The sequence below is a fragment of the Bombyx mori genome, chromosome 24 (assembly GCF_030269925.1).
Source record: "Bombyx mori chromosome 24, ASM3026992v2".
NCBI lineage: Eukaryota > Metazoa > Arthropoda > Insecta > Lepidoptera > Bombycidae > Bombyx > Bombyx mori.
In genome coordinates this window covers 11,053,264-11,072,765 of record NC_085130.1, presented here as the reverse complement: position 1 = coordinate 11,072,765, position 19,502 = coordinate 11,053,264, and the positions used below count along the sequence as shown (strand labels likewise).

Below are 19,502 nucleotides of genomic sequence, written 5' to 3'. Positions count from 1 at the left end.
ACCCTAATAATGATCAAACTTATAATTTCAATCAACTTTATAGTCGAATTTCGAATACCGGTCGGCCACTAGTATACATTAAAATGTAATTAAGGACAGTGCGACGTAAAGTGGAACGCCCCCTGGCTAATGTGACTGGTGGCCGGCAAGAGATGGAAGAGGAGACCCGATGACCGGGCTCAGTGGTGTGGATTGGGAAAGGCCTATGTCCAGCAGTGGACGACTGTGGGCTGATGATGATGATGATGTTGAAATACATGTAGAATAGAGATCGCAGCGCATAAAATAAAACTTCCACTGTTCCAAAACTTCTGTTATATGTAATAATAATTTAAAAAAATTATTAACACTTTTATTACTGGTGGTAGGACCTCTTGTGAGTCCGCACGGGTACGTAACACCACCCTGCCTATTTCTTCCGTGAAGCAGTAATGCGTTTCGGTTTGAAGGGTTGGGCAGCCGTTGTAACTAAACCGAGACCTTAGAAGTTATATCTTTTTTTTTTTATATCTCAGGTTGGGTGGCGCATTTACGTTGTGGATGTCTATGGGCTCCACTAACCACTTAACACCAGGTGTACTTATATACGTTTAAATATATACATATATAGCTAGTAAACACCCAGATCAAAAGGAAACGAACCAGTTTATCACACGATTGTTTGCCAGATGTGGGAATCAAATCCACAGCAGAATAGTTAGGGCCGCTAATTACTGCACCATCGACGCAATCTTTCAGTCAGATTAAACAGATTGAAACTGTACCTGAAGCATCATCGGACAATATACGGCCGGCCTTATATTTTATTCAGACGCAGGACAGTGTAGATTACATTTTAAAAGTCAATCAGTCGTCAGCGGGTCTCCGTAAAGGTTAGACGCGCTACGAAACATTTCAATAAAAATACCCAAAAAAAAAATTATCCTTATTTTACGTAATCAAACAAAAAAAAGTGATAATGTGCTAATTAGTGCATAGTTTTCGTAATACAGTGACGTAAAATTTTGTATGTTCTCTTTCTCAGAGTGTTTTAATAAAAGAAGGTAAATGATAATGATTTTTTTTTTATAATTTTATTATTATAGTTTATAGGTTATTTCGTCCATTAAGTATCCGTTCTGACTTTTTAGGTATCAGTTTTGTTTGAATACCAAAAACGGCGTCGCTAAGTCCGCCAATAACTCAAAGTTCACGAACCTAATAAAGAACCAAACAAATTATTATTGTACATTAAATGTCATTACATTACATGTTACGAACACGGCAACAAATTAAAAAATAAACGCATTACGGAAAAATAATGTATTAAAAAAAGATTAATGAGTAGTTTTTTAATTGCTATAATAATATTACAATAAACAGCCATTCTTCTTGACTTTATCTAACTAAGCAGTTATCTCACGCATATCCTCATTCACACAGTCAGACCAAGGCTATTTAGGACTTGCCTTCCTCAGATTACCGTCTCCTTTCATACCCAGCGTCATTTTGGGCACACGATGAACCTCTCAACGCGTAACATGCCTTTACCACGATGACCTTCGACAAATAGCCCGCGAGCACAACAGGGAATCCGGATCATGGATTTAAAAAAAACATGTGTGGCACTCGTGGACTGCCGCGGTAAAGTTATTGCATAGCTTTCTCCATCAACTTATGCAATTATAAATAGACAAAAATAATTTAATATTAAAATAATAATAAAATAAGACCACGTCTTATTTATAAACATGAACGAAAGCTAAACATTAATTAATTGTCTCCTTCACACTCAGAAGCTAGACCGCGCGAGAGAGACAGATGGGCAGACTTTTCATGATGCGCATGCAGTGTGACGTCACGCCGTGCGCTTATTCACAAACACTACATACACAACGCGTGAACGCGCAACGTGTGAATATGTTGAACGCGAGTTACATGATAGGCGGAGTGGGGCGTGTTAGATTTTATTTTCGTTACGCAATTTCTTGATTCGGTCGCCACACTAAAAGCCCCCGGTAAAAGCTATGCAATAGCTTAAAAGACTCTTTCAAATTAAAATAATAAATCTCAGTTGTACCTCTCTCTCTTCGATCGGTCCCTCACTGCTGAGGATCGTGACTCCGTCCTATTCCGTCAACCAGCTGTCTCCATCGATCCCGTTTTGTAGCTTGGTGGAATGTCCTCCGCTATTTGGTCCGACCATCGTTTGGGACCTCTACCCCTAGGCCTTTTCCCCTCTATTTTACCGGTCACCACAAGGCCTTCCAAATTGCTGGTATCCCTGCGTGCAACATGACCAAAATACCGCAATATTCTTTGTAGGCAGGTTGTGGACAGACGTTGAGTCTTTTCTATTTTTAACTGCCTATATAATAAGAATAATCGTCCTACTGTTTGCTATTGGAGCTTTGTCCAGTGCTTTGTTCGATGGATACTTCAGTAGTATTTCCTCGAAGACTGTTTATTCACAATTCTTTTAGAGTGATTGTTTTTATACTTATACGACCGCGACGGGGCAACGCAAAGTCGCTGTCTCCCGAAACATGTCTAGTCGGATTCCCAGGATCCACTCTCGGTGCTTTTAGGATCCTCAAGCACCAGTCACCGTTCTAGTTCAGTCAGCGAACTAACCCATAGACACAGCCCACTGAGTTTCTCGGCGGATCTTCTCAGTGGGTCGCGTTTCCGATCCGGTGGTAGGTTATGCGAAGCACTGCTCTTGCTAAGGGCTAGCGTTAGCAAAATTCTCTCGAGTCGAGCCTGTGAGCTCACCTACAGCCCCGCGCGTATCTGGAAGAACTTCCATATGTACGGAAGCGCCTTAACCATCTTCGCCATCTTCCTTTTGTTTGTCATTCTCCTCTATTCCCTTTCTTATCGTTTCCTCTCGCTCACATCTTAACGTTCCGTTCCACATTCTTTCATACGTTTCATTCTTACCAATCCTGCATTGGTAAGTATAGATTAACAAAATGCCTCGCATTCGATTTGTTTGAGCTCAATATTAAACGCGCGTAGCATTGACATATTGCGCTGTAGACATCTCTATGGGATTATCGCCACCTTGCGACATGAGGTCTGTCTAAAAGTAAAGGCCCATCTCAATCGACTACCCGCCCTTTAGGCCTGAACGCATTACTGCTTCACGACAAAAATACGCTGTAACTTCCCGTGCTGAACTCAAATAAATTCATGTGGGAAATGGAACGTTTAGAGTGAAAGGGATGAATGTATTAGGAAGAAAAGGACAGAAGAGAGATGGTCAAGATGGCGATCGAGCATAAAAAAAATAAAAAAATACTTTTCCAAAAACTGTGTTATTTTACTTTGAGCGTACCCCACATTCATAAAAGTTACTCTAACAATCTTAATATAATTCGCTCTTACACTGTGTCTATTTTGCCATTTTGTATCATCATCATCATCATCATCATTCTCCTGTCCTTCTCCCAGTCACCCGGGGTCGGCGCAACATGTTTTTATCTCTCCATACTGTTCTATCATATAACATTTCTTCGCTCACTACCCTCTTACCCATATCGTCTTTCACGAGTTTCACGCAATCCATCCATTTCTTCTTAGATCTACCTCTTCCTCTATATCCTTCCACATTCATAGTTAACACTCTCTTACCAACCTCATTTTCATTTCATCTCGTCACATGTCCATACCATCCCAAACGCGCACTTCTCAGCTTCTCTGTCATAGGTCCCACATTCAGACTTCCTCTGACATATTGATTCCGTATTCTATCCATTCTCGTTACTCCACACATCCATCGCAACATTCGCATCTCTGCTGCATGCATATTCGTAAAACAAATTTTGACTACCTATCGTGTAATCAAAGTTACGAGAGATTGAGCCTCTTTTTTGTCTGACGACACTTATCTGATCGCGGGAAACGGTAAGCTATACGAAAACGTTTTAAAAAAAAAGTTTTATTTCCTATAATAATAACAAAGTTTAATGTTCATGTTTTCGAGTCTGACCAAAGGTTATCTCGGAGATAACATTTAAGAAAACAAGACCGATTTGTTTTTTGAATGATTTTCACATGATATTTACCGATTTTTTTTTCCTTCCTATATTGATAGCCTTGAGAGGCTATTTCAGCGTAAGCGTTAGTAGTAGGTGAGCTCACGGGGCTCAAAGCTGACGACGTTGCCTAACACTAACCCTAGCAAGAGCAGTGCTTCGCAGAATCTACCACCGGATCGGAAACGCGACCCACTGAGAAGATCCGGCGAGAAACTCAGTGGGCTGTGTCTGTGGGTTAATTTACTCGTCGAACCCGTCGCTTGCAACGAAGGGCTCGACGAGTAAATTAACCCACAGACACAGGAACGGTGACCGGTGCTTGAGGTTCCTAAAAGCACCGTTAGTGGATCGGGAAGATCCGAAATGACGTGTGTTGGGCGACGTTGACTGCTTTCCATTCTATCCGGGATTTATCTAAGCGAATAGATGGTATGGATCTACTGGAGACCTTAGAACTTATATCTCAAGGCGGGTGGCGCATTTACGTTGTGGATGTCTATGGGATCTAGTAACCACTTAACACCAGGTGGGCTGTGAGCTCGTCCAGCAATCTATGCAACAAAAAACCCAAAAAAAGATATCGTTATATTTTGAGTAATTCACACTATACCTTTACAAATAATAAATAGCCTATGTGTTATTCTGATGTGTAAGCTATATTATTGTAAAGTTTCATAAAAATCCGTTCAGTAGTTTTTGCTTGAAAGAGTAACAAATATACATCCATACATTCTTAACGCAGGATTAGTAGGATGTATGTAGAATACGTAGCGCACCGAAGCGAAGCGAGTGTGGATCGCTAGTATTTACATATATAAATAATAAGCACCCAGACAAAGCGCAAATAAACCTGTTCGTCGCACGAATGGTATGCCCGATGCGGGAATCGAACTCACGACCTCGACGCAACCGTCACAGTCGCTAACTACAGCACCACCGAGTCAGTCAATGTTTAAGACGTTACTCACAAATTTCAGCGCCTCCACTCGAATACGAGGTAATCTTAGCGTCACTCGATGTTTACCTCAATCTGAGGCAAAATAGTACATTAACTCGAGGTCATTCTGTTATTACATCTTCTACTTCGCATCACAAGTATGGCGATTGGCTTCTTGCGACGCCATTGTTGTCTGCGTCCCATATTTTTTTGAAATGTTTAAACAATTGAAAAAAAAAAACTGTTCAAAATCAAAATGTTTAAAATCGGAAACTGTTGCGATGTTGCTGTGTGGAGCAAAAATCCGCGCGCTATCGTGGCGCCGAAAAAAACTAAACAAAAAAAAACTTAATAATGTTGTTTTTAATTGTGTTTTGCTTCGCTCACATACAAACATTTGATGCAATGCTAACAAGATTCGCGAATAAAATATAAATTTTCCTCGTACCGAAGAATCGAGATGAGAACCGGTTTTCAACTCGTTAACCTTACGCGCCTTTACCGAGAAGTTAACCTACACGAAGATCCGTATAACAAGCAATCGACAGACAAATAACAAAAATCACAAAAAAACATCCAATAAACTTTAATGAAGTAGCACCTTAATAAAATCTAAACGAACATTCAATCAATGTTTTAATTAGAATACGATTTTCAAACAACGCTTATTAAATATGAATTTTGAGTTCTATGAAGTTATGGCGCGTAAATCTAAACACTACGATCAATAGCGTGCCTATTTATTTTAATTCAATGTTTTGTCGTCCATTTTAATTTGAATGACGTCACAGTTAACATGGCCGGTTTATATTAGGTTATTTATTATTTTAAGCGCTTATAAAATTTAAAAGAGTTCTGAAAAGTTATGTCGTAAAGTATTTTAATATCAGTGTCGTCATAATTAAGTTTGCGCGCCAATTCTGTCAAGCGAAAGTTATCCTACTTAACTATTATAATAATACACTTATTATTGGTTATCTTGTAAATTTCTAGACGTATCTAGTTTGGATCATACTTTATGGCGCGTAATATCAGATCAGATTTATTCAATTTTCTTTCTTTTTGATTTCTGTCTGCTATATATTATGTTAAGAGAATATATTATGTGTTGTATGTATCTAAAACTTGAGAATTGTGAACCCATTTGTTAATAAACTTTGCGAACCTATAAAATGCAACATGACCATTCCGACAAAGTTACTTTAGCGCTGGATAGATGGCGCTGGTGGTAGGAATGTTTATCTTTTGAACTATAGCTCGATTTGATATGAAATCTACATTTAGATGAAAGAGAATAAATATATATATCCTTAGACACAGCCCACTGAGTTTCTCGCCGGATCTTCTCAGTGGGTCGCGTTTCCTATCCGGTGGTAGATTCTGCGATGCACGGCTCTTGCTAGGGTTCGTGTTAGCAACGTCGTCAGGTTTGAGCCCCGTGAGCTCACCTACTAGTTAAGGTTCCGCTGATATAGCCTCTCAAGGCTATCAGCTTAGGTAGGAAGAAAAAAAAACCCCTACGCGGGCTTAGAGCGGTTTGCCACATGAATATTTTAGGGATTACATCAAATCTCATTCGTTTTTCTAACAGACAGAATCGATAATCAACTAAAAACATTAATCGTGTTTACGTAATAATTTTATTGGGACATGATGATTCGAACGAAAACTTGTTTATATACTGACATATTATGTAAGGAAAGGTCAAACTAACAATTTATTTTAATGAGCGAAGGCTTAATACTTAACCTAACCGCACCCAGATACCGCGCAAGGAATCTTTTGGCTAATATCGGCACTAGGAAATAATGCAATACGAAAACAACTAACGTCATCTAGTAAGTTTTCGTAATCTTACAGAAGATGGAGATCTTACTAGAGATCAACTGGTGGTAGGACCTCTTGTGAGTCCGCGCGGGTAGGTACCACCACCCCGCCTAATTCTGCGTTGAAGCAGTAATGCAGCCGTTGTAACTATACTTGAAACCTTAGAACTTATATCTCAAGGTGGTTGGCGCATTTACGTTGTAGATGTCTATGGGCTCCAGTAACTACTTAACATCAGGTGAGCTCCACCTACCCAAACAACAACAAAAAAAATATCGGTTGTCTGTAAAGTCGGTTTACTGACGATAGTTGAACGTGACAACGTCATAAGAAAATACTGATGGAATGGTTTCATTTTTCAAAAGAAAATTTTAATTTTATTTGTTTGATAGATATTTTGTATGGACAATTGACACCACATTCACTTTTCACTGAACTTCATACTTGACGAAAACATGTAAATGTATTATTGTATAGCAGCTGTCCACGCGGATGCATCGCTCGCTCAAGTAGGAGAGAGACAGATGTCGAACACTGCCGAACGCGGAGGCCGATTGTGCCTCTTTGTCGCTCGTTACGCGCTCTCGCTTGCACTTCAAGCCTTAAATGGAACGCCTCAGAGCGAGGTAACGCCGCACGAGTCATGTTTTTTTGTGCGTGCAGCCGGCTCCATCGAATTATAAGACGTTGTCACGTCAACCAAAAAAGCGTATGGAACTAAAGGCACAGCATCTCGGACAAAACCAAAACTAGCCAAAGACACCGTTTCTTGCCGGATCTTCTCAGTGGACCGCGTTTCCGATCCGGTGGTAGATTCTGGGAAGCACTGCTCTTGCTAGGGTCAGTGTTAGCAATGTCGTCAGGTTGGAGCACCGTGAGCTCACCTACTAATTCGGTGAATCTAGAATAACTTCTTAAGGTTACTAGAATATGTAGAAAAAATAAAATAAAAAAATGTTTGTTTCAGCGCAATGCGTTCGCTTTTGCTGGCGGTGCTGGTAACAGTCGGTCTCGCCCAGGACACGACCTTAGACCCTGCCTTGCTTCTGAACATCTTCGGAACGCCCCCCACGCCGGCGAAGCCCGGCACGGGGAACCTGGAAGACGTAAGCCTCAACTTCATCATTGCGTCTTCTATTAGCTACAGATGACGGTCTACTTGGTAGAAAATTCAGGTTTTTCGGGACACGAGATTAGGATTACTGACTCCAGGATGAAGAAAGAACATAAATTCGTTAAAATGTTCGTTCTTAATAAGGATTAAAGAGCTTTTTTAATACGCTTTTATTAGCTTCAGGCGTATGTATGTTAGTATGTAACGGAATCTTTGAATATGATTTTGACCCCCTTTAAAACGTCGGATTAACTCGAAATTTGCTTACGGACCGATGACAATTAAATATAAAAAAAAAAAACATAAATTGAAATAATTGAAATTCAACTAAAAAATGAAAAATAAATAATAGTTAAAAAAAACTAACAAAATACACTTTTATAGAAAATTCAACTAAAAAATGGAAAATAAACTTTAATAAATTTGAATTAAAAGTAGTGTAAGAAAAAATGATTTTATTGTAAAAAAAAGCGTGGGGAGCTTTTCAGGATATTATCAAAATAACTCTTCTACTCATATCTGTCCATAAAATATTTATAACTACTGATATCATGCACCCCACGCTTTTTTTACAGTAAAATCATTTTTTCTTGCACTATTTTAAATTCAAATTTATTAAAATTTATTTTATATTTTTTAGTTAGATTTTCTATAAAAGCGTATTTTGTTAGTTTTTTAACTATTATTTATTTTTAAATTACCTAACAACCAGTATAATTTGTGTTAGGGTAAATTCTGAAATTGGTATTTACTTCAATTATATATTTATGTTTCATAGGTTTTTTAAGTATGTTTTATACGTAAATTGCTTATTCTTATTATTCTTATTATTTATGTGTAAATAAGCAAAATTATTATTACATTGTTCATATCTATATCTATATATTAATACGTGAAGTAAAAACTTTGTACCCCTTTTTACAAAAATTGCGCGGACGGAGGAGTATGAAATTTCCCACACTTATAGAGAATATAGAGATGAAGTGCACAATGCTAATATTTTTTTTAAATAATGCATAAAAGATACATTAAATCAATAAAGAAAACATTACACACACTACATACCATGTATTTGACGCACACACGCATGCATACTATTTATTGTCAAACTTTTGTTCTTGACGTCTGTTGTCAAATTGAGAATAGATTAAATATTGTTTTAATTATTAATATTTTTTTATAGTGTAATCTTGGCGAAATTTGTGATTATAGAAGTATAAAATCATAATAGTGTACAAACTTACAATTCCAATTAATTATAGTCGAATTTCGACTACTGCAGGACCTCTAGTAGAAAATAAATACATGGAGTGCAGAATGTTAATAGTTTTTTTTTAAATTTGTATGAAAAATACATTAAACACACTACCGTGTATTTGACACACACACTCATATAAACTCTTTTGTTTATTGTTCAAAGTCTGTGATCGAATTGAGAACAGAATTTTTTATTGCATAGGTTGGTTGACGAGCTCACAGCCCACCTGGTGTTAAGTGGTTACTGGAACCCATAGACATCTACAACGTAAATGCGCCACCCACCTTGCGATACCGAGGGAACCGGCGGTCGTGTCGCTGGCGGCCGCCGGTCCGGCGTCTGGGGGACGGCGGGATGGATGTAATATGCTCTGCGTAAACCCTGTCCCGCCGTCTCAATAGCTCCGACTGTCCCACCCGGTCCGGGGTAGGGCGCCGGCTGTGAGCAACAGGAGTTTTTAGTGAGGTTCAACTCCCACATACGGGGATCCGGCGATTTTCTCCTGTGGAAAAAAAAAACCCTCCATGCGATATAAGTTCTAAGGTCTCAGTATAGTTACAACGACTGCCCCACTCTTCAAACCGAATCGCATCTGCTTCACGGTAGAAATAGGCAGAGCGGTGGTACCCACCCGCGCGGACTCACAAGAGGTCCTACCATCAGTAAAAAAGTGTTCATATGTTTGTTTTGTATTGTTGGTTTCCCAAATAAATCACGTGGATAGAACCCTGCACTAAGTCTTCAACGTTCTATTCCCCACAGATCATCGTTAAGCCTACGGAGAGCAACAGCGTGTTTACGGATAAGAACGGGGAATCTTGCAAATGCGTCCCCTACTATTTGTGTAACAAGAACAATGAAGGGGTGGACGTTAATAACGCCAGCGTGACGGGGTGGGGAGTGCTGGATGTCAGGTATATCTCGTTCTTTATTAGCGACCAGGCTGTGGGGAAAAGACAGTGGCGAAATCCAAAGTCCTGGTCTAGGATTTGCACCACACCGAGGAGAGGAAACTAAAGATTGGGCATCGTTATTCCAGGCTTAGGGATAATTATTTCGGAATGTGCTTGGCAACTTGAAGTCTTGATCAAAGTCTCTGCAACAACGTAATACAATGTGGTCCGCCCTAATTTCCGCATCAATTCCAGCGGTGCTCAATCTTTACATATAAAAAAATCACGTGCACCAAGTTACACGCGCGCCGTTCCTCAAATACCTTCGTCCTGTGACCGAGACCGCTACAGTTGGAGCTGTCCTAACTCCTCAGGTTCGGCGAAGAAGACTGCCAAGAGAGCGTGGAGATCTGCTGCACTAATCCCATAACGGAACCCGTGCCAAAGCCGCAGCCGGACCCCTCGAAGTTGAAGGGATGCGGCTACAGGAACCCCATGGGGGTCGGAGTGACCATCACCGGAGGGGTGGTACGTAGAACATGTCTAGTGTACACAGGGCGAAGTTTCTAAGTAGCTGTTTGGTGTTCTTGGATTTTTTGGCGGGAGCGTAAGGAGTGAAGTTGTGTGATTTGTTTTATTTTGTCTATTTAGTGTTTCTTCAGGTTTAAATGCGTAATGGCAGTGGTTTAATAACCGTTTTGTATTTGAAAAAATGCACAATTGTGGGAAACAAAGCCAAGGCTTATCAAGGCGACGAGGCAACGTAAAGCCGCCGTCGCCCGAAATATGTCTTGTCAGATCCCTGGATCCACTCTCAATGCTTTGAGGACCCTCAAGCACCGGTCACCGTCCTCGTCGAACTCGACTCCGAAGAAGAGTTCGACGTGCGAACTAGTCCATAGACACAGCCCACTGAGTCTCTTTCTCACAGTGAATCGCGATTCCGATCCGGAGGTAGATTCTGCGAAGGATTCTCTTGTTAGGGGTAGCGTTAGCAAATCGGGAGAAGGGTGCTTTTTGTTTTTCCCTACCTATCAGGCTGGTAGCCTGAGGGCCTATTCCAGGTAATTATTGGTAACCTGAGCGAATTTGCTAACACTAGCCCTAGCAAGAGCAGGGCTTCGCAGAATCTACCACCGGATCGGAAACGCGACCCACTGAGAAGATACGGCGAGAAACTCAGTGGCCTGTGTCTATGGGCTAGTTCGATCATCGAACTCTTCCTCCTAATCGACATGTTCGATGAAGACAAGTACTATTGTGTGGACATCGGTCCTTGACGCGCGTGAGAATTGTCAATATGATCTGACGTCTTGGAGTCAATCGAAAGGACGTTCAAAATATATAATATATTCATATAAACAAACATACGTGCGTACCGAGTTAATATTATTAACATTATTACTTTTCAAAAGCATCAGAGGGTATTTTAATTTATACTAGACGGTGACTGACGATTTTTTTTTTATAACGCCATCTTGTTGTGTCTTTAAAGCGGTTAGTTGCCCTTAAATAAGAAAAATAGTATTATTATTCGCCAATAGATGTCGGGAAGAGTTGATTATTGAAAAAACGAATAAAACAACATTTTCTGTAAATAAATCGTAGCTAGATCGATTTATCGCCCCCGAAATTCCCTGTATACTAAATTTTATGAAAATCGTTGGAGCCGTTTCCGAGATTCAGATTATATACCTACATATATATTAATATACAAGAATTGCTCGTTTAAACGTATAAGATAAGATATTTTTATTTAGATTTCTTACTAAGGACCCAAAGTCGTTCTAGAAATATATTTATGAGTTTTATCTTCACGTGAATACGACGCCATTTTGAAAGGCCTTGGAAAGTTATCAAGTTTCCACCTGGTGAGATAAATCAGAAGGTTTGAGGACAGCTGACTCTTCCTCAGGGTACGGAGGCTCAGTTCGGCGAGTTCCCCTGGGTGGTGGCTCTGCTGGACGCTTTGAACGAATCGTACGCTGGAGTAGGAGTCCTGATACATCCTCAAGTCGTCATGACTGGCGCTCACATCGCTTACAAGTAAGTGGAGCTTTCTATTTTGTTTATTTTATACAGTACTAGAATTTCCCTAGAAATCTTATTTAAGGCAATACAACGTTTGCCGGGTCAGCTAGTATTAGTATAGATTACTTTATTCTATCATCAATAGTTTTCGCAGCGCACGCGATGTAAAGAATATTTTTTTACACCTTGCGTTACATTATTGGAGTTTTAGTAAGGATCCCTAATTTAAAAAAAAAAATTATAGCCTATGTCACTCGGGAATAGTGTAGCTTCCAAACAGTGAAAGAATTTTTAAAATCGGTTCAGTAGTTTCAGAGCCTATTCAATACAAACAAACAAATCTTTCCTCTTTATAATATTACTAGCGACCCGCCCTCGCTTCGCTTCGGAAACATTAAAACACACATGAAACCAAAAAAAATAAAATAAAAAAAATAATTTTTTTTTTTAAAAAAGTAGCTTATGTTCATCAGGGACAATGTCGGCTTCTAATGGAAAAATAATTTTTCAAATCGGTCCAGTAGTTTCGGAGCCTATTCGAAACAAACAAACAAACAAATCTTTCCTCTTTATAATATTAAGTATAAAAGTATTGACTAGCGACCCGCCCTCGCTTCGCTTAGGGAACTGTAATTTATTATTGATAACAGTATTTCTCCACTATTAGGATGGATGTTATTATACACATTAACCTTCCTCTTCAATCACTCTATCTATTAAAAAAAACCGCATCAAGATCCGTTGCGTAGTTTTAAAGATTTAAGCATACATATGGGTATAGATACAGATAAAGCGACTTTGTTTTATACTATGTAGTGAAACTTCATTCAGACTATCACCATAGCTTTGAAAAAAAAAAAAAGAAATAGGCGTTGCATAATGTCTGTAGTGACACGTACATATTAGTCAATCGACAGTAGATCTATTTTTAATTTTTTCATTCCCCTTGTAGGCAGCATACTTAGGTGGTAGGACGTGTTGTGAGTCCGCACGGGTAAGTACCTCCACCCCGCCTATTTCTGTCGTGAAGCAGTAATGCGTTTCGGTTTGAAGGGTGGGGCAGCCGTTGTAACTATACTTGAGACCCTAGAACTCTTATCTTAAGATGGCGGCATTTACGTATGGGTTCTAGTAACCACAGTTAACAACCAGGTGGGCTGTGAGCTCATCCACCCATCTAAGCAATAAATTTTAAAAAACATGTGCGGAATATGTGAATGATGATATGAGAGAAAGAGAAGTGCGTGTTGAGATGACGGCTGATAGAAGAGAATGGAAGAGACACGTCCTTACGGATCTATCAGATCCAATAACTCTTGCATTAAAGGCCTTCAGCTCTAACATTAGGAGTAGGGACCCCGGTAACCGTACTCGTCGAACTCGGCAAAGGATCGATGTATTGCTTAGATGGTTAGACGAGCTCACAGCCCACTTGGTGTTAAGTGGTTACTGGACCCCATAGACATCTACAACGTAACTGCACCACCCACCTTGAGATATAAGTTCTAAGGTCTCAAGTATAGTTACTACGGTTGCCCCACCCTTCAAACCGAAACGCATTACTTCTTCACGGCAGAAATAGGCAGGATGGTGGTACCTACCCGCGCGGACTCACAAGAGGTCCTACCACCAGTAAAAAGCCTTCATAGAAGTTGTAATTTTTCGCCATACTCCTCCCATTCCTCCCCCTGACAACGCGAAGCCCTCACATAAAATCAAGGGTCCCTTTAACCAATTGTGTCTATCGGATGGCGTTACTACCAACGAACACACATGGATTTGAATGCCTTCAAACAACACAGGTACGCCCCGGGCAATTTGAGGGCGAGAGCCGGAGAATGGGACACCCAGACCATCAAGGAAATGCTGGACCACCAAGTGAGACTCGTCGAGGAAATAATCATACACGAAGGTCAGAGATTTGCTCAGTAACCCTTTCAGTTGCCTTTAACCCCTCTTTATTTTTTCCCCTACCTATGCTGATCGCCTTGAGAGGCTATATCAGCTTCTCCGTGACGTGTAGGTGAGCTCACGGGGCTCAAGCCGGGTGTGTTGCTAACACTGGCCCTAGCAAGAGCAGTGCTTTGCTGAGTCTACCAATCTCCCACCGGGTCGGAAACGCGACCCACTGAGAAGATCCGGCGAGAAACTCAGTGGGCTGTGTCTGAGGGTTAATTCTCTCGTCGAGCCCTTCGTCGCAAGCGACGGGTTCGATGCGGACGGTGACCGGCTCACCCCTCGATATGCAAGAGTCGATCATGAGAATGTCGTTAGCGAGATTTAGGCATCTGTCAAATATCATGCGTTCCATATCTACTTTGGGAGTCTTAACGACGAAAGGAAAGATCTTCCACCGAGCGGGTGATATTTGCTCGGTAGACCGACGGCCCGAATGTTGTTGTTCGGAACTTGTATATATGCGCTTTATCTTGAAAATGTCGTAAGCGAGATTCAGGCATCTGTCAATTATCTTGCGTTGTATGATGGCTACCCGCCACATCACTCCCCTCCGAGACTGGAGGTCGTGTCATTTTTAGTTAGCGTTGTCCGTGCTGAGATTAGCTTGCAAGGGCCAGTGCTGCTCGAAGCCTGCGGTGAGTCGAGGCTGAGCTTGAATGCTGCGTGCGTGTCGCCAGTGCTGCTCGAAGTCTGCGGTGAGTCGAGACTGAGCTTGAATGCTGCGTGCGTGTCGCCAGTATTCAAGCTCAGTCTCGACTCACCGCATCTGTCAATTATCTTGCGTTGTATGATGGCTACCCGCCACATCTACCACCACAAGTTCACAGCAAATTTGGATATTAACTTTATTTATTTATTTTTTATTGCTTACATGGGTGGACGAGTTCACAGCCTACCTGATGTTAAGTGGTTACTGGAGCCCATAGACATCTACGACGTAAATGCGCCACCCACCTTGAGATATAAGTTCTAAGGTCTCAGTATAGTTACAACCACTACCCCGCCCTTCAAACCGAAACGCATTACTGTTTCACGGCCACTGGTGGATTTACACTAGGGGCAGTCGGGTCAAGTGCCCAGGGCGGCAAATTATTTAGGGCAGCAAAATTTTGCGAGTAAAAATTTTTTTTAGTCTTATCAAGATAGCTCAATATTGTTAATTAATAATTTTCTGTTTAATTGATAATTATTCAACAAATTCAATTCATCCATTATTTGTGAATTATAATCTTGGCACTTTTGGTAAAAATTAATAATCAAAATGATTTAATCAATTTATTTCCTTGTACATTTAAAATAATAATTGAGTTTTACATTTTCTGGAATTAAAGACATTTAATTAGTTTTGTTTTATTTATGTAATATAGTTATGAGTGTCCCTTAGTGCAAAATTTATAATTGTTAGAATAAAAACAAATATTTATTTATGTTTTTGGAATATCTATTATAAGATATGATAAAGTTTCTGCAATAAATTCGTTATTTTAATTTTGAAAAATAAAACATACAAACTATAAGTTTAGGTAAAATTTCAGTATTGGGGCGGATTTTTTTCCGGTGCACAGGAGCAGTATTAAATCCGGCCCTGTTCACGGCAGAAATAGGCGGCGTGGTGGTACCTACCCCTGCGGACTCACAAGAGGCCTCTACCACCCTGCCTATTTCTGCCGTGAAGCAGTAATGCGTTTCGGCTTGAAGGGTGGGGCAGCCGTTGTAACTATACTGAGACCTTAGAACTTATATCTCAAGGTGGGTGGCGCATTTACGTTGTAGATGTCTATGGGCTTCAGTAATCACTTAACACCAGGTGAGCTGTGAGCTCGTCCACCCATCTAAGCAATAAAAAAAAGGCCCCTACCACCAGTAAAGAGTTTCACCGTTTCCTCAGATTTCAACACGAAAAGCCTTAAGAACGACGTGGCGCTCCTGCGGATGCACGCGCCCTTCAACCTCGCCGAGCACATCAACATGATCTGCCTCCCGGACCCGGGGGATAGCTTCGACACCAGCAAGAACTGCGTCGCCAACGGCTGGGGGAAGGACGTCTTTGGTAATGTTACGCGTCAAACTCGGGATAAATAACAAAACTAACTAACCGAAATCTATAAAATCTATATAAACTGAAGTCGTCGTGGCCTAAAGGATAAGACGTCCGGTGCATTCGTATGTAGCGATGCACCGGTGTTCGAATCCCGCTGGCGGGTACCGATTTTTCTAATGAAATACACGTACTTAACCAATGTTCACGATTGACTTCCACGGTTATTAATTATTAATCTTATTTGCAACATTTATATTTTATTTTTTACCAGTTCCATTATCAGTCTTTTAAAGTAAGATAAAATTATATGTATATTAATTTTGTTAATAGTAGTCAAAACATAGGTAAACTAAAAAAAAAAGTAAAACTAAATTACGCTCTTTTGACAGTAATGATAAGAAAGATACCGGTGATATCAAATGTTTACGCATATTAACTCAATTTCGAACATTTTTGGAAATTGTACACTTTTAATGCGAAAAGGCGATATATACCTACTAGCTGGCCCGGCAAACGTTGTTTTGCCATATATATAAGATTTCTAGGGAATTCCTAGTGTAGAAAAAAAAACTAACTTATTGTAAGTGTGTAAGGATTAACAAATAAAAAAGTAAGGGATGATCGTAGAGGGATGAAAATTTAGGGTTATACGTATTTTTGTATGCTGTATCATAAAAAATAAATAAAAAATTGTGTAAAAAATCAAATATAAAATTTAGGGGTGGACCACCCTTAACATTTAGGGGGATGAAAAATAGATGTTGTCCGATTCTCCACCCTGGCCGATATGCACGTTAAGATTCACGAAAATCGGTCGTGCCGTTTCGGAGGAGTTCAATCACGCACCCCATGACACGAGAATTTTATATATTAGATATATAAGTATAATATATATCGACGCTTGAAAGGCAAACGTGACTAAGCGACAATTCGTGAACTTTACAGTAGACTAATTTAAAGTTGAAATATCTGAAAAAAAATATATTTTAACGAATCTAGCTGTAGGATTGAAATGATTTTAATAGACCTAGAAATATATTTTTTTTGCGCATCGAATATGGTTATTGCCTGTCATTTACGTATAAAGCAGTTATTGTATTTTAATAAAAGCGTTTGGTGCTTTTCAAGATATTATCAAAATAACCCTTCTACTCATATCTGTTCATGAAATATTTATAACTACCGATACCGTGCACCCCACGCTTTTTTTTTTACAATAAAATCATTTTTTCTTACTTTATTTTTAATTCAAATTTATTAACACTTGTTTTCTACTTTTGAGTTAGATTTTCTATAAAAGCGTATTTTGTTAAATGGTTTTTTTGAACTATTATTTATTTTTAATTTTTTTGGTTGAATTTCAATTTTTTACAATTTTTTTTAATATTTTGTATTGTCATCGGGTCCTTAATAAGTATACCAAATTTCTAGTTAATCCGACGTTTTGAAGGACATCAAAATCATGTTCAAAGATTCCGTTACATACTAACATACGTCTGAAGCTAATGGTAGTTTTCCAATTACAGAGCATAATGCGACTCAGTGACGCACAATGCCGAATTATGCTGAAGCTTAATTGGAACGTGAATTAGTTTTCAAATGCATCAGCAGAGTGCGCTAAGTTAGCACAGTTTTAATTAACATTGAATATTTCTAAGAAACTACGACGAAACGAAAGCCTTACAATTTTATTCAACATTAAATAATATTACTAACGATAATATAAACAAAATTTCGATCAATGCCAACTTAAAGAAAAAAACACTTGTCAATTTTCTGTCACTGAGTCGGTATCGATTGCGAGCATCACGCGAGAGCAGTACTTTTGAGAGTGCTCGATTGTGCGAAGCGTTGCTGTAGTTGGAACATTCAACGTTGAGCATTATGCCGCTTAATGCGCTCTTGTGCTGTAATTGGAAAACTACCAATAAAAGCGTATTAAAAACTTCACCTCATGCCCTTGGTTTAGTATCAGCACAGGGTCCTATCTCCATACATGCGGTGTCATTTAGGTCTCCAGGGCAGATACGCGGTGATACTGAAGAAAATCGAAATCGATATGGTGCCGAACCCTCGCTGCAATTCGCTGCTGCAGCGAACCAGACTTGGGACCAGGTTCCGTCTGCACGACAGTTTCGTGTGCGCCGGGGGACAGGAGGGCAGGGACACTTGCCAGGTGAGAGCGCGTTAGAGTTTACTGGTGGTAGGACCTCTTGTGAGTCCGCACGGCTAGCTACCACCGCCCTGCCTATTTCGGCCGTGAAGCAGCAATGCGTTTCGGTTTGAAGGGCGGGGCAGTCGTTGTAACTATACTGAGACCTTAGAACTTAATATCTCAAGGTGGGTGGCGCATTTACGTTGTGGATGTCTATGGGCTCCAGTAACCACTTAACATCAGGTGGGCTGTGAGCTCGTCCACCTATTTAAGCAAAAAAAACTTAACCGCTTCTTCCACTCATGTCTTTGTTTGTTAATTCCAATGTCATCCCCCGTGTCCCCCAGGGCGACGGTGGAGCCCCCCTGGCCTGTCCCATAGGTGACAGCCGCTACAAGTTGGCCGGGCTGGTCGCCTGGGGCATCGGGTGCGGGCAGAAGGACGTGCCCGCGGTCTACGCCAACGTGGCCCGCATGAGGTCTTGGGTCGACCGGAAGATGAACGCGTGGGGTTACGGAACCACCACTTACACTATTTAAGACATTCCCAAAATAAAAACGTCCGCAAATTTTTAAAACGCACGTGTTTTATTTTATTTACTGATTAAACCTACGCAATAAAAACAAAAATAAAAACAAATATACTAACATTATAAAGAGGAAAGATTTGTTTGTTTGTTTGTATTGAATAAGTTCCGGAACTACTGAACCGATTTGCAAAATTCTTTAACTGTTCGGAAGCTACACTATTCCCGAGTGACATAGGCTATAATCTTTTTTGAAAAAAATTAGGGATCCTTACTAAAACTCCAATAATGTAACCCAAGGTGTAAAAAAATTACCTAAAATATTCTATACATCGCGTGCCCTGCGAAAACTATTCATGATAGAATAAAATAATGTACTAAGACTTTGTAGAACACATTATTATTTACAAAAAGTGTTGCGACAGCATATGTCTAACTATTATAGTTATGCCGCAATAAGTGTTCTTTTATTTTTTTAAATAAAACAACGTTAAATATCGTTAAAAATTTTGTTAAAGACCCGAGCGGAGCCGGAGAGAGCCCCTAGTATTTAAAAAAATTCGGTTTGAAGGGTGATGCAGCCGTTGTAACTATACTGAGACCTTAGAACTTATATCTCGAGATGGATGGCAGCGTTTTTTTTTTTTTTTTTATTGCCGTATAGGCAGACGAGCATACGGCCCACCTGATGGAGAGTGGTTGCCGTCGCTCATGGACTTCAGCAATGCCAGGGGCAGAG

General features: G+C 40.0%; 2 protein-coding genes across 2 annotated transcripts in view; both read left to right on the top strand.

Moving 5' to 3' along the window:
* The window catches only part of LOC134201268 (uncharacterized), a 395,935-nt gene that overhangs the window by 145,954 nt on the left and 230,479 nt on the right, over window positions 1–19,502 (top strand). The window lies entirely within an intron of this gene.
* Window positions 860–18,872, top strand: LOC733001 (serine proteinase-like protein). Its single transcript, NM_001046997.2, is given in 9 exon segments — window positions 860–1,043; window positions 7,754–7,892; window positions 9,921–10,072; window positions 10,426–10,579; window positions 11,967–12,097; window positions 13,885–13,994; window positions 15,930–16,091; window positions 18,095–18,258; window positions 18,585–18,872. Coding segments are annotated over 8 exon segments (1,200 nt in total). The 5' UTR covers window positions 860–1,043; window positions 7,754–7,757; the 3' UTR covers window positions 18,777–18,872.